We start from the raw sequence: 16,704 nt of genomic DNA on the forward strand, positions 1-16,704 counted from the left end.
ATCAGAAGTGAATTTAGTAACGAAACATTGCAGTGTCTGAAATATGAGACCTGCTGTCTCGTCTCCAATGTGTTTCTATGTGGCGCTCAAACCAATCAGCGCGCAGCTCATTTAAATATTCATGAGCATACCATATTTGGAAGAAAAGCTCTTGTTACAAATAGGGCCATATTCACAGGATAGATAAGGGCCCATAAAATAGCATTCAGGCAATTTTTGCTAACTAAACTATTAGTTGACCTTAAGGAATAGTGTGAAATACCCTATATAATCATTCTATCACCCCTTTAAGGGTTAGATGAGAAGCTTGATAGCACTTCTATGTCTGTGCGTGAAGATACAGCCAGCAGCAAGTTAGCCTAGCTTAGCACAAAGACTGGAAACAACATGCCTGGATGGGATGATCTGTCCGAAGATAACAAAATCAGAAATGAGGGGTTAAATTGGTCAAAACAGCTTCGCATGATTCTTTGAACTCACATTACTTCCAGGCGTGCGGAGCGAGAATCGTTGCCAGCCTGCGATGTCACGGTGCAGGTGTAATCCCCAATGTCACCTGACCACGTCTGGCCAATGGTGAGGGAGCCCTGGCGCATGGAGACACGGCCACCACTGGTGGGACGGAGCGGCAAACCACCTCGATCCCACTTAAAGCTGCAATAGGGATACATACAGCACATTTACTCTATACTGTATGTATTTACAGACACACAGAAAGCCATGGAAAACAGAGAAGAGAAGCAGACACTAAAAGAATAAGTATGCATGTACGTAAACACACAAACAGACAAGCAGGTACCTGATATTGACTCTGGGGTCATGTGTAGCATTACAGTCTAGAATAGCAGTGGTTCCTTTGATGACGCGCTGGTCTGTTGGAGGCACAGAAATGACTGTTCGACCTGCGAAAAAAAAAAGCAGAGAAAAATGAAGAGAGACAAGAGGAGGTGCAGTGAAACAGGTGGGATACATTTACAGGGTGGAATTAAATCAGTATATTATTCTCTTATATTAACATGACACACAGTCTTAATTAAAATATGTACATTTAAATGTATGCTGCTCCAGAATAATGCAAAAATAATTAGTCAACAATTTAGTCCTAAACTATTGAAGCTAAACAGCACACAAGCAGGCTTCTTCTCTCACTCACAACCAACATTCAGACACCTACACTTATAATGTGAAAAGCTGCTTAGTCTCGGATGTTTTACACATTTCACGTTTTTTAACCAAAAGAGACCAAGTGAAAGCTAGCATCTGTTGTGTCAGTAACTAAGTCCTGGTATACTTTGGATGTGACCAGGCCTCTAATAGATGAGTAAAGTGTATATATATATATATATATATATATATATATATATATATATATATATATATATATATATATTATAGTGCTCAACAGAGGATTGTGCTAATCAAGATTCAACAGTAATTAATCTAAAGCTGCAGTAATATATATTTATAAATAAAATCACCCAATCGATAAGTTTACCCGCTAATCAATACTTTCTCTAAGCCGGCCAATCAGATGATTACTTCACCATTACACCAGCCTACTGCATCAATAACCAATCACACTGCTGTTCACCCACTGGAGCTAATGCGATTTGACAGCTACGGATAAATTAGCGTGCCATGTTTGTTTTAGTCTGTTTAGCAAAAGTGTATTGAGCAGTTTAATGTATTTTTGTTTGTGTGTTAAGTCTTGTATTGTATTGTAATCTTGTATGTCTTACTCCAGACGGTGAGCATAGAGGTGGCGTTGATGGTTCCCTCTGAGTTGGAGGCGATGCATGTGTATTCTCCTGTATCCTGGAAGCTGACTGGCTGAATCTGCAAACCACCTGACTGCAACAGTGTGAATCTGGGAACCTGGACCGAGCCACTAGCTAAGATCTGTGATCCTACGGAGAGAGAAAATAATTAAAAAAAAAGCCTTGAGGTGAACAAAATTAATTAAGTCATTAAGCACATTTTTAATTCCAAACACAATGGTGTCAGCGTGTCTGTGTCTTTGTGTGTGTGCTCAGCGTGTAATGCAGAGTGTGTGTGTTTGGCTACCTTTCCTCCAGGTGATGGCAGGTTTTGGAGCTCCGCTCGCCTGGCACATAAACAAGGCTGTGGTCTCATCAGTTACTGTTTGGTCAGACTGAGGAAATGTAAATGTGGGGGCCATGCCTGAAACACAGGGAAAAAGTATGAGAGGAATGAAGACAGACAGATGGCTACTGAGAGGACATTTGTGGGAAAAGAGTGGAGCAAGAGTGGAGCTTAAAGGGGAAGTACGCCCATTTTCCAAATTGATGTTGTAACATGTTATTCCTATGCTCCTCAGTCCAAAAATATTAGTAAACATGAACAACTTCATAGATATAGGAAAGATGTTATAGATGACACAGAGCACCCAGGGGAATGTTCTGAGTATATGGGTACATTTTCTGTTTCAGAACTGAGAACACTACAATAGCATAAAGCTCATTGGGGTATAAAGAAAGTAAAAAAACATTCCGTGGATCCACAAAATCAACCTCCCATTCATTGTTTCTGGCTTTGAGAATATAGTATAGTAAAGCTCATGTTCATAAGTATTGATTAAACTTTTCTAGGCCATGGAAATAACATATTGTAATTCTTAATTTACTGTAGGTGCTGTTGTTCCTTTAATGGCAAGAGAAAACAGAAGAATGAAAAAAATAAAGAATGACAGTGCTGATCAATAGAGGCTTTATGCATCCCCTAGTGCTATGTGTGTGTGTGTGCATAAATGTTGGAGGTGGTGGTATGGAAGCTCCATGGGGACTTTTAATTATAACGCTCACTGAACAGAGTGTAACTCTACTGAGACAAACATAACTGAACTGAGCGTGCAATGTGATGTCTGCAGCTGACACGCACTGCAAACTATCAAGTCAAGGCAGAGTGTTTGACTGACTCTGACTATCACTTTAATTTCAAAAACAAAATAGTCTTCTGTTGTCAGACGGGGCTGTGGCTGGCTTGTCACATTGCCAAAGCACAGAAGAAAAACTTTAGGCGTGGTTCTATTTTGCAGCTCAAACTCACTCTGAAAGGCAAAGCAGCACGCTAGGTATTTGATTTTTAAATGAAAGTTAATGACCATTGCAAATGTTTACATGTATGGTAAGGCCAAATTAAGTGGATAAAGTGGGATGGCAAGAAAAATAGCTTTACTATTTTCCGGACCTTTTAGAGACTAAATGATTTACCGAGTAATTGAAAAAAAATAACCTGGAGGCTAATCGATAATGAAAGTCATCTTTAGTTTGCAGCCCTAAAAAACAAGTACAGCATATATGAGCTGATACAAAGAAAATGACAATAACAAAAAATAGAAGAAAAAAGTTAAATTCTAAAACATTAGGGGAAAGACGATAGTGGCGTCAAGAGACTTGAGAGCAGAAGCAATGCCGCCGAAGGTTTGTGTAAGTGAATCTGTGTAAACGTGTGTTTTATTGTGTTAGTGTGTCAGACTAACTCACTCGAAACAAGGAGTTGTGCGTGTGCCTGAGTTTCTCCAGCAGCGTTGCGAGCGAAGCACTGGAATATTCCTCCGTCTCCTGGCTGCACCCTGCGCACCGTCAGCCCGGTCCCTGCGGTGACCTTGTAGCGAGGGTTGGCCAGTATGGAAAGAGGCACCGCGTCCTTATACCACTCTATCCTGGGCTGGGGCACGCCTACACGTGTGCATGTACACGGAAAACGAACACACAATGAGGGGAAAATGTTTTCCTTAATAACAAGCCAGCCGACCTCACTGTTGAGCAAACTGCTCCAACTCTCACTAAAACAGCCACACACACACACACACACACACACACACACACACACACACACACACACACACACACACACACATTCTTTACACCAATCTTTCCTCTCTGTTATCCACTCTCTCTCTATAAATATGCATGTGGGCATAATGACTGCTAATAATATATTGATTGGAGGGTGTGGGTGGTAGGGTAAGGGTGGCAGAGGGGGCCAAAAAACATTCTGAATAAAAGATGTGGGCAAAAGCAGCACACCGAATGTCTACAGTATGAGCTCCCACCTGTATGACGGACATGCCAGATATGACAGGCAGGGGGATCATGCAATTTGGTGTTTGTGTGTGTGTGTGTGTTTGAGAGGAGAGATGAATTCCACACTTTTCCTCAATCTGTTGGTGTCAAGCTTTCACAGACATGTGTGAGGTATTTTTCACCCCCTCCTTGTCTCGCTCACTCTGTCACTTTGCACTCTATCTGTCTTTTCCTGCTTCCCTCGTTTCTCCTCCCAGCCTCCATCCCTCTCTTCATACCCTCAGGTCTCTGCTATTTAATTACACTGCCACTGTATAAGATTACCGAGGAGGAACACGCTCGCTCAGTGGTTGTGTGTGTGTGTGTGTGTGTGTGTGTGTGTGTGTGAGAGAGAGAGAGAGAGAGAGAGAGACAGAGAGAGAGAAAGAGAGAGAGAGAGGGACAGAGAGGAGTGTTAGTGTTGCTGTTTTTAGAGCCGTGTCCACCTCTGCTCATATACATGTTTTTATGTAATCCATTTAAAAACAAGAGTCATGAACAAGTGCAATTTTCAGGCTTAGTCTCAGTATGTTAATATGCTCGTACTGTCACAAGTATACTGTCACTCTTCCTCATATTGTTCAGCTCTAACACACACACACACACACACACACACATACACACACACACACACACACACACACACACACACACACACACACACACACACACACACACACACACACACACACACACACACACAACTAAGCCAAACTTCAGCATTCTATAAGTTTGATATGAGTCACTTTTACACACCCTGGGCAGTATATACTTAAGATAAACAGACAGTCTCTATGAAATCTACAATCTGACTAACATATGCTGTGCGGACATAGACAAGTTATGACGTTTTCATGTGAGGATTCACCACAATCAGTTCAGTTCATGGCCTCAGTATGCTTCAAAGTGCTTGTCGGATCCTCTGAAACTGCATTGAATAAAACCATTGTGTCTCGCTTCTCTCTATGACTGCCGGCTTTTCAAGCGCGGCCATCCCCCACAGCCTTTTGTCTTTAGATGTAATCAGACCACATGCTGTTCTTATAGGCTAGTTTGTTTTAAGCATACTGAGACTGAGAGTATACGTGAAAAACAATACTCACATCTTCATATGTAGACTGAAAGAGTTATTCATTGCTGTAATCATTCAAAATGTGGTTATTTACACCATACAATATTTATGTATGTGTTACTATTCATCCACAACAGCTCCGCCTTGCAAGATACCCACTTGACATTACTTCAGACTGCTGAAGCCTTACATATGTTCGACGGGATGTATTTTTACACAGAACGAGGACTGTGGATTTTGTCACCCATTTCTTTTACTGGAATCGCTTTAGCGACGGATCTCTTCACAGTCAGTATGGACAGGAGAAATTATAACCACGGCCAGTAACTCTTCCAATGTACATGTGGGCAACGAATGCACGCACGCACGCACACACGCACGCACGCACGCACACACACACACACACACCTGTAGCCAGGCAGGGGATATCTACATTCCTGTCGAGGTCAGCGTGGATCTTCCTCTTAGGTTTAGCAGTCAAAGAAGGTGGCACTGCAGGGAAGAATGTTAGAACACAAAATGTAAAGCATTTAAATAGGGAGCACATTCTGAATCAACATATGGATAAAATAACATCTCAAACTGAACAAAAAGTAAGCACACCCCCTGCTGCAAACACACTTGAACTACTACTAATAAGCTCTCAAAAAAGACTTTGAACTTGTTCAATCATTAAATAGCTTTAACAAAATCTTGAAATAAGAATTGAGGGGAACGTTTCCCCTTGACGGGAAGTATTGTGCAACTACAGTTTCTCATCCAAAGCTTATATCCCATGACTTTAACCACAACCTGCACAACACTGTGGATTCACAGCACTTTGTTCAAATGTTAACGCACTGCTGTCAAAACTGTGAACCACACATTCAAAACATTCCGAATGGAAACTTGTTAGTGAACACATATATATACTAATATATATATATATATATATATATATATATATATATATATATAGGGAAAGCTCCGAAATACTTTTTTTTTGGAAATAAAGAAACACCAAATAAGAATGAATCAGTTAGACACCGTTTGAGAGAAACAGTGAACAGGTAAAAAACCAAAGATACCAACATGTCCAGGTAAGATGTCTGAGCTTACATACACAGCTATAAAAATGTGAAAAACACTACCTTTACTATAGTAAAACTGCAACTTACTGTTTTTCAGAAAGTAATGGAGGTGGAAGCAATGGAAACACAACATTCATTTGTATTTAGCGATGATGATGATGATGCAGGTGCATGGCAAGCCAGGACATCCAATGTTCTTTGTTATTACGTACCTTTAGTTTTTAACTTTTTTCCCAGTCATTACATAAACTACTACAGGCAAAATACAGTAAAATTACATATTTATTGAAGCAAACTGCTTATTTTGATTCCTTTTTGTGTCCTAAAAAAATTGTATGTTATAAAATAAAAATGTTCATGTGAAAGAATTTCACTCTTTCCTTTAAAGTGCCCATATTATGAAAAAAACACTTTTTATGGTATTTGGGGTGTTCTTTTGTGTTTCTGGTGCTTCCACACACATACAAACTTTGAAAAAAATCCATCCATGCTGTTTTGAGTGAGATACGGTTTCTGAATGTGTCCTGCCTTCAGTCTCCTAGTGAGCTGTTCAAAATCGGCTCGGACTGTGACGTCACAATCCGAAACGAGGTGGCTAACCGCAACGTTAGCTCGTAGCTCCCTCATTTAGAAGTCTCCCAGCTAATCCTGCCTTGTAACTGACTGAAGTTGGAGAAACAGCCTGTCTTTTACTTCTATGGAGCTAGCTAGTTGACATGATCTACATCTGAGCTACTGAGCATGTGCGAGTGCAATCAAAGATAGTACAGAAGAAGTAGAAGAAAAGAGGTCTCACTCTGTAGCTAAAACAGAAACCAGGTGAAAAGAGGATCTACAGCAGTGAGAGAGAGCTGTGCAGTACAACTAAAATATGGTGTTTTTTGAAAATTAAACCATGTAAACCTATTCTGGTACAACCTTAAAATACAATTATGAACCTGAAAATGAGTATAATATGGGCGCTTTAAAGAAACTAATGACTTTTTCAAACTGTAAAGATTAAAAGTTTGTATTTTCTGTATAGGTGTTTGTATAATAATAATGATAATAATAATAATGTATATTTTATTAATCCCACAAGGGGAATTTACAATGTTTTCACTCTGTTGTTATTACACACATGCTCAGTACCTATACATGCACTAATGGAGAGATGTCAGAGTGAGGGAGCTGCCCATGGAAAGGTGCCCCAAGCAGTTGGGGGTTCGGTGCCTTGCTCAAAAGCACATTGGCAGTGCCCAGGAGGTGAACTGGCAATTCTCCAGTTACCAGTCCACCACCATACTATGTACCGTATGGGGACTTGAACCAGCAACTCTTCAGTTCCCAACCCAGCTCCCTACTGACTGAGGTACTGCCCAGCTCCAGTTGTGCCCACTGTGGTTTAGCAATCGAAAAAAAGAAGAGACTTGAAACGGAAAACACGGCACTGCTAAATAAAGAGGGATCCCCTCTTGGCCTTGAGTATCTTAAGTGCAATTGCAAAGCAGGATTTCTGTCTATATGTCCTGTGAAATGACTTCCACACACATTCATAGAAAAACTCATTCTTTGAGTTTCCCAAGGGAAACAATTCCCCTTTTAAACTACTTCATTTCGCTAACAATACCGCTGCCAATACCGGCTCCCTCTAAACATCTTCACCAGTACAGTGTTGCTCTAAAAGCTTCCCTCGATTTGAATGTCAACGTACGCCTTTTGGTGTATTACTGTAATGGTACGGGTTATGAAATTGACCTACTCCTGCATACGCTCCGTTTCTTTCAAAAAAACTTTGTTAATATTTTGCGAGAGATGATGACACAGAAAACCCACAGAGGGGGAGAAGAAGACAGACTGGCTAATTCATTTTCAGTCTGGTATCTCTGGGAAAGTGGCTCCACACAGTAGCAGCACCTGTTCACTGAAAAATGACTTTGAGGAAAAACGAAATGTCCAGTGCACGCACCAAATAATGAATGTGTATACCGGTTGTCACAAAGATATAAGTCTTCACAAACAAGGAGAAGACATTTTTAGTAGAAGTTTAATTTCATTTTTTTCTGCCTCAGGCTCCATACTTGTTTAATAATACCATATAACAGTAATGTTTTGACACCATGCTGTCATTTTAATGCTGTGGTACTTAAGAAAAAAAAGAGAATAAATCCCTTTCCTCCAGCGTCTCTATTTCTCCTTTGTAGCTTCACACAGTGGATGGGTAAACTGAGGTGGCAATGAAGTAAAAAAACAGACAGACTGCAAGTTTTGATCCAGCTGTGTGTGTGTAGACTTCCATGTTGCTGCTACATTTATTTTCCTTGACTTTGAAGTTCATCACTACTTCGTGGTAACTTTTGTACCCACACATGTGCCCATCTCTTCTTCTCCCATCTTATTGTGCACGGGATTTGGCACCATTTTTGACAAGAGAACGAGGTAGGCATAAAGTGAGCGGAAGAATAGGAAAACAAGAGATGAATAACAGCCATGTGGCGGGACAACGATAACACAAATGCATTAATCGCCTTCAGTCAGGTGAGTGCAAGGACCTAGATGCAGTGTTTGGGTAGTTGGGTTTAAAGCTTTGGGATTCTTTGGATTCCCTGCTGTCTGCCTGCAGAAACAAAGATGGAGAACAACAACAGATATATTGTTGTTTGCACCAGTAGTCGTCTGTACAGTATACAACATGGGCACAGAGTGTCATAAATATTCCGATTAGTTGATCTGGGCAGAAAAGAAATGAAATTGAATAATGAATCCCTTTGTGGCTGTCTCTTTCTTTCACACAGACACATACACTATTCTGTTTAGGAATCCCTTTCATTGCATCAAGGTCTGTTGAGCCTATAGCAGAAAAAGAGGATCAGTACTAATGTATTCATCAGTCTCTACTCCTCTAATACATATGAATGCATGCAGACTTTGTCCCTGCCAGGCAGGCCTTAAAAGTCCCGTTGGCCTAATGAAGGAACATAATGTAGAGAGAGAGAGACACATGAGAGAGAGAGAGAGAGAGAGAGAGAAGAGAGAGACACAATTGAGTACAATTGGTGGTAGAAAGGAAGAGGGAGAACAGAAAGAGAATGAGTGGGATAAAAATATTCAGGCAGGTCTTTTCTGACTAGTGAGTATTCTGTAGGCGTGGGTAGTTTGTTCTCTGTGTTAGGTGCTCCCTCACTCCGACAATCACAGCAGATCAAAAAGACGCTGACGAACTGGGGGAGAAAAGTTTCGCTTCATCAATCACGCGCTCCCTGCCTGCGCGTATGATGTTTTCTATTTACACACACATATCAAGGACAGGAGTGGATTGTGACGAGAGCGCTCCTGTTTGAGTGCTTTCTGTGTTCTCTTATTGATTGGCGACTCCAGGGAACAAAACTAATTTAGCTGCTGGGCAAACAGATATGTGTGTCTGCGGTGCCACTTTGGGATTGTGTGTAAGCGTAGAGTACACACACGCATGTATTTGTGAGCACGCGTGGATGAAATGGTGTCGACATGAATGCAACAGCTGTTTGTGACTGCAATGGGCAGTTTATTGGTGAAAGTGGACAACAGATTCAGCTAGAGTAGTCCTGTAGTTGACAGTTACTGCCCGAGGTGTTCACAGTCATACTTCTAGCAGAAAAGGAGGAATAAATGGAGGAATAAACAGAATGAAACAGTGCCTGGAGCAAAAAATGTACAAGAAAAGACAAGAGTGAGGTTAAAATAGAAATTAATGGTACATGTTGAGGGAATTAGGCTTGATGGGTCAGGCCTACCCAGGATAATCATGTTAGGCAGTGTGTGTGTGTGTGTGTGTGTGTGTGCGTGTGTGTGTGTGTGTGTGTGTGTTGTGTGAGTGAGGGACTGCCCTTTTTTTCTTACCCGTCACAGTGAGGTGTGCCCTTGCCTCCACAGGTTTGGCAGTGCTGTTGCTAAGCAACGCTTCACAAACATATAACCCTGTGTCCGAAGAGGTGGGGGCAGGAAGAGTGAGCCGACGCCCACTCGCCAGATGACGCCCATCACGTTTCCATGACACCACAAGGCTGTCAATCGGTCTATGAGAAGAGGAGAGGAGAGAGGAGAGGAGAAAAAGAATATAGCAGGAGCAGGGTGAATTGGAGAAAAAGAAGAAAAAAAGAAGAGTGACACAAGGCGATTACAACATATTAAAGCCATCAGTTTATGTGTCAATGAGGCAGGAAATGAATGATGACAGTTTGTATATCAGAGCAGTCAGCTCTACTCAACATGGAGGAGCTTTAGTCAGTTACTCTGGATGTTGGAGAAAAGAAAAGGGTTTTCATGTATAGTGAATATTTGTTTTGGACAGAGGTGTCAAAAGTATTCCCATTCATTACTCAGGTAGAAGTACAGATACTAGGATTTAATACTTAATACTTCTGGAGAAGTTGAAGTGTCAACTCAAGCTTTTTACTCAAGTAAAAGTGTAAAAGTACTGGTTTCAAAACTACTTAAAGTATAGAAGTAAAAGTAATGTATGGGAGGGCGGGGGGAAATGCCATTAAGGACAAAAGCTTAGCACCCATAGGGGCCTATAGCGCACTACCCCACCTCCACAAAAAAAAACATTTTTCTAAAGGCCATAATGACTATAATGTTATGTTAAAATGTGAATGTTGAAAAATTTGGGATGCACCTGTTTCAGCCGCATTTATGCCCACTGAAAATGAACGCATTTTAGTACAATGCAAATACATTAAAGAACCATATATGTGTACTACTGAGCATTAACATGTGTTTCATGGAACAGAACATATGATGACTAGTTGCCTATAAGAATTGTAATGGGGCAAAAAGTCAAACTTCAGAGGCATGTTATCAGTGGCCTTTATTGGAATGTAAATGTACATCCAAGCTTAGCTGCAGGAATCTGTGAGGACAACGGATGTAAGATAAGAAAATTGCTGGGGCTTGGTTGGGACATTTCGCTCGAGTTCTCTTGAGTCTCTGCCACAGACATCTTCGTACTAGGCTACATACTGTACGTCTGCTATTTCCTTGCTGGAGTGTGACGTGATTTGTGTCATGTGCAGGTGCGATGCTGGTGGTGTCCAATAGGGTGCCGGAATGGTATATGTTTATACATCTCATCCAACGACAATGAAATTCACTCTATCCGGATGACGCGATTTATCTGGATAGGTTTATTTTTTTATTTTTATTTTTTAACGATGACAAGCCGGAATGAAAACAAGCCGAACTGAAATAGGAGTAACGAGGCTATTTTTAAAATGTAAGGAGTAGAAAGTACAGATAATTGTGTGAAAATTTAAGGAGTAGAAGTAAAAAGTCTGCTGAAAAATAATTACTCCAGTAAAGTATAGATACCCAAAATTTCTACTTAAGTAAGGTAACAAAGTATTTGTACTTCGTTACTTGACACCTCTGGTTTTGGATGAACAACATCAAAACATAATTATTGTGTGTTTATGTGTGTAAGACGGCATTTATATAGCATTTAATCTATTTATGAAAGTACAGTTCTGTATTATGGTGCATTTTAATACAACATTTCAAATCTTATTAGCACTCTTTACTAGCACAACAGCTAATTATGACATAAAACAATGCATAAAAAAGGACAAGTATGAAATACAAGCCACTGTCATATTGACATATTGAGCGATATCTTCATTAGTTTAAAGATCATTAATGTCACATTATTTTGTATAGTGAACTATTATTAATAATCTTTTCCTAAATTCGTTTAGTTTGACATGACATCAGATGGCACTAGCAAAGGTCATATTAAGAAATGTGGAGGAGGCGAAAGACAAGCCCTTACAAGGTAATTCAGCCGTGTTACTGTAAGGTAGAGGGTACAATGTTCGAATATATGACGGGAATAAAAAGTGGAAAAGTATTCTTGCATTTAGCGACATATTTTCTGTTGCTGTCCTGGATTTATAAGGTCTGTTTAGTAAAAACAATTGAAGACAGTAAAAACAGTTCTACTTCTACTATTTTAAGAAGTCACAGAAAACTTAAGTTTTTCAAAGTGGGTAACTTGGATGTATCTGTAAATATGTCGGACACAAAATGTGTTTTGCCTTTTCTTTGGATACAGCTGAGAGAATGCTTCTTTCTTTTTTTTTAATCTCAGATGATACACGTCGAGGTGTAGACGAAGTTGGAATGGAAAAGTAATTAAACTTACGGCTGGGCTGATATGTCAAAATGTAATATGCTTACTCAGTGGGTCCTGTCCACAACAACAATTCTAAATGTACCCAAAGACAGAAAAGCAGATGTTCACTTTCCCCCCTGCTGTTTGCTATAGCTATTGAGCCTTTGGCAATTGCTCTAAGATCTAGCACGATGGCTGGCATACAAAGGGGAGGGCTGACACATAAGCTATCCTTATATGCGGATGATCTTCTGTTATATGTGTCCGACCCTGGCACCTCCATTCCTGTAGTGCTGAATTTGATAAAAGATTTCGATCTAATTTCAGGCTATAAATTAAATCTGAACAAAAGTGAATTAATGCCCATCAATGAGTCTGCTTTGGTTTATCCATTAGCATCCCTGCCTTTCAAAAATTCTTTACAGAGTTTTAGATATTTGGGCATAAACATGACCAAAAGCTTTTCAGATCTATTTGATCACAATTTTGTCCCATTGCTTAATCATCTGGCACAGGATTTTAATCGTTGGACTCTCCTTCCTATATCCTTGATTGGTAGAGTTAATTGTATTAAGATGAGTGTGCTCCCTAAATTTTTATATTTATTTCAATGCATTCCTATTTTTATCCCAAAGTCCTTTTTTGTTACACTTGATAGCTCTATTTCTAAGTTTCTCTGGAATAATAAAACTCCTAAGCTCAGGAAATGCAGTCTGCAGAAGACAAAACAATTGGGTGGCCTGGCTCTTCCGAATTTTTGAATGTACTATTGGGCAACGAATATACGCTCCACCCTTTACTGGTTCCATTCAAGCAACTCGGTCAATTCCCCATCCTGGCTTCACATTGAGAACGCATCGTGTACGTCCTCCTCCTTGGCTGCTCTTCTATGCCTTCCATATACAATGTCCTGGATTAAATATTCAAATAATATAATTGTTAAAAACAGTCTTAAAATCTGGACCCAATTTTTGCGGCACTTTGGTCTTCATAATACCCCCTTGTTATCCCCAATACATTCCAACCCTTCGTTTCACCCCTCCACTTTGGATTGTGCATATGCATCCTGGAGAGATCTTGGATTGGTTTCTATTGCAGACCTTTATATTGATGGTGTTTTTGCCTCTTTTGTTCAGTTGACCTCCCAATTTAATATTCCCAAAAGCCATTTTTTCAGATATTTACAAATTCGAGACTTTATACGTAAAAAAATGATTAACTTTCCAAATGCCCCCCCTCCTTCAGATTTGGACAACATTCTGAATGTGGATCCTTGTACTAAAGGGTCAATTTCTAAATGTGTGAATATAATTGTTAATCTGCAATTTTCCTCTGATAACCTACGCACTGTCTGGTCTCAAGACATCGGTACTGACATCAACGAGGAGACATGGAAAGCAGTCTTGAACAGGGTTTACTCCTCCTCTCTTTGTGCACGTCATAGACTTATACAGTGCAAGGTGGTTCATAGAGCACACTGGTCCAAAACCAGATTAGCTCGCATTAACCCCTCTATTGACCCGGAGTGTGACCGGTGTCATTCTGGTTCAGCCACTTTAATTCACATGTTCTGGTCCTGCCCTGCCCTGTCTTCCTTTTGGAGGCACATTTTTGACTCATTGTCAGCCATAACCACTGCGGAAATACCACTTTGTCCCATTATTGGTTTATTTGGGGTTTTCCAGCCTGGCCATTCTTTGCCTTCTTATTTCTCAGACTTTGTAGCTTATTTAACTCTTTTGGCTAGACGGTTAATTCTACTGAATTGGAAGAGCCCCCACCCTCTATCTCACTCTCGCTGGGTTAGAGATGTTCTTTTTTTCATGAAACTGGAGAAAATTAGGTACTCTCTTCGTCGACCTAGCACTATTTTTGTCAAGCTTTGGCAACCCCTTCGTGAACATGTCCAAACTCTCCAGCTTGACCCTGCTCTTTGTATTTGATTTTGCACCCCATCCTCTGACCCCAAGCTCACCAATCACCAACTAAGATGATACTACTTCTGTACTGTCTGATCAATATATGATTGGGTTAACTTTATGTAGGATTGTATTGCACTCATAATTTTTTGTTTTTGTTTTTATCTTTGTTTGTTTTTGTTTTTTCTAGTGGGACCTTGGTGTATCTGATTACTGTTAATTTTTTTGTTGTTGTTATATCTGTGTCTCCCACTGTTTTGTAACTGAAAAAGTATAAATAAATCATAAAAAAGAAAAAAAAAGAAAAGCAGATGTTATCGCCCTTAATATACTGTAAGACCTACCGGCACAGCCTGTTTTCAATCAAACTCCTAATTATGTTAGCACTCTACCAGGGCTGCATTGGTGCATATGACTGATTAATGGTTAATGGATGTGGATAGCAGATGCTTTTAGACTTCAGCATTGCACTTGATTTCACTGATCATACTCTCCTTTCTCCCAAACATCAATGGAATAGTTTCTCGCTTTCAGTTTTTTTTCCAGGGTACAGCAATATCTCTCTGGAGTGAGTATCTTTCAGTTGATTCTCTGATATAAGAAATAGTCCCTGTGGAGTGGGTTGTTTCTGACAGAAAAAATGCAGGAGACTCTGAGCTAATTTGTCTACAGTTGTAATACCAGTGGAGTGGGTCGCAAAGAATCAAATAAATAAGAGACTGGTCTGATCAAACTGTACTTCTCATTGTTTGTATGATGGAAATGGATCCTGTAGGTATTTCCCATCTTCTATTATGTGTAATATGTTTTTTTCATACTGTACCTTGAGTGCTACCCAGTGGTCAAGTGCTGGCCAAATGCTGCTGAGAAATATTTAAAGGGACTTCAGCTGTCACAGATCAGAGCAGCACGTCTAGCCTTGATTAAATAACCCAATCCAACAAAAACCTTAAACAAATAGTCTGCAGTGAAACTCAATGCAGCATGTTGAGCAAGTAGAGCTTTGAACATCACCTGTTGGGATCTGACGATTCAGGCTAGCAGTGCCTTTATCTGGTCAAAGCAGCCTCAGCCGCACTTTTCTTTTCAATTAATGTTGGACAAGATGTGGGCAGCCAATTGTATAGGCCGGGTGTAAAGTGTTCCTTTTGTCTTGAGAGAAGAGTCCATCCAAAACGGTTGTTCAGAGGGAATAAAAGGACATACTACAGGCTGTGTTCAAAACAAATACTGCATTGTTTTACATAAAGCACACATAAGGCAGTGCTCAGTTGCCGGCCACTGTTTATCTAAGAGATGAGCGGAAACTGATTTTGGCTCAATTTCGGCTAACTCTTGAACTAAAGTATGTGTTGTTGCTCTGAAAAACATCTCTAGAGTCAGACTAGACTGCAGCCCCTGTGTTAGTATTTGTGTGTGTGTGTGTGTTTGTCTATATACAAATACCGGGGCGAGAGACTTGCTGAGCTACAAGTTTACGTTGTGTCCCCTAATTACCTTGGAAGAAAACAGTGCCGTCTAGCAAGAGAGGAATTGTTTGCTCTTGTGTGTGTGTGTGTCTGTGCACATCAAATACATTTACCTGGCGTTAGCAATGCACTCCAGTGTCGCCTCACTTCCTGCCACCACTGTTGTGTCTTTAGGTCCGATCACAATCGCCGGAGCCACAAGTTCTGATTCAGGATCTGTGACAGAGAGAGAAGATAAAATATGTCTCCCACTCACACTACTACACACTTTTACACATGCACAATCACAATCTTGTACTCACCATGATACTTCTTCCATCACACACACACACACACACACACACACACACACACACACACACACACACACATACATATACATATATATATATATAAAACGCTGGGCAGACACTGTATACATTTAGCCTTTTAACTTTAATTACTTTAATAACTTTAATTTTAAACTCCAAATTGGTCTTAAGACTAACTTTATCATCAACACGGATTTTCAGCGATCTGTTGGACAATCAGATACTTCACTTGTTGTTTACTTGTACTTTAATTGTGCCAATTAAATGGCAGCTATCAAATGATCTGTTATAAACTGTAGTGTAATATTGTAGTAACATTTTAAATGTTTTGGTTAACTGTAGTCTTGACTGAGACGGTTATGATACTGGTATAGATAAGACTGACTGCAAAACAGACGGACCAAACTGTCTGAATCTTACAGCCATCTGTGGGCCAATATTCTTCTTTCTTTTCTTCTTTTCCGTTCACAGTAGATTTTACAAAGCAACACTACACTAGCTGTTCTTTCTTTTTGAGAATGAGGTAATCTTGATTAAATAAAACCATATGTGATTTGTCAAGACAAAACCACATCGGAACCATGCAGTGTGAGAATAGAAGCTGTACTGTTTGGCTGTGCAGAAAGAGTGATTTAATCGTACCCAACATAC

At 40.1% G+C, this 16,704-nt stretch overlaps 1 protein-coding gene across 2 annotated transcripts in view; it reads right to left on the reverse strand.

Annotated features, from left to right (window-relative positions):
* Positions 1–16,704, reverse strand: part of sdk1a (sidekick cell adhesion molecule 1a) — a 257,284-nt gene that overhangs the window by 73,903 nt on the left and 166,677 nt on the right. For both annotated transcript variants that reach the window (XM_039803969.1, XM_039803962.1), the window contains 8 exons: positions 15,856–15,958; positions 10,086–10,261; positions 5,566–5,649; positions 3,504–3,698; positions 2,065–2,181; positions 1,740–1,907; positions 800–902; positions 481–654 (listed from right to left, as the gene is read on the reverse strand). In XM_039803969.1, the coding sequence (XP_039659903.1) occupies positions 481–654; positions 800–902; positions 1,740–1,907; positions 2,065–2,181; positions 3,504–3,698; positions 5,566–5,649; positions 10,086–10,261; positions 15,856–15,958 (1,120 nt within the window). The remainder of the gene's footprint in view (positions 1–480; positions 655–799; positions 903–1,739; positions 1,908–2,064; positions 2,182–3,503; positions 3,699–5,565; positions 5,650–10,085; positions 10,262–15,855; positions 15,959–16,704) is intronic.

This window comes from Perca fluviatilis, chromosome 1 (genome assembly GCF_010015445.1).
Source record: "Perca fluviatilis chromosome 1, GENO_Pfluv_1.0, whole genome shotgun sequence".
Taxonomy (NCBI): Eukaryota; Metazoa; Chordata; class Actinopteri; order Perciformes; family Percidae; genus Perca; species Perca fluviatilis.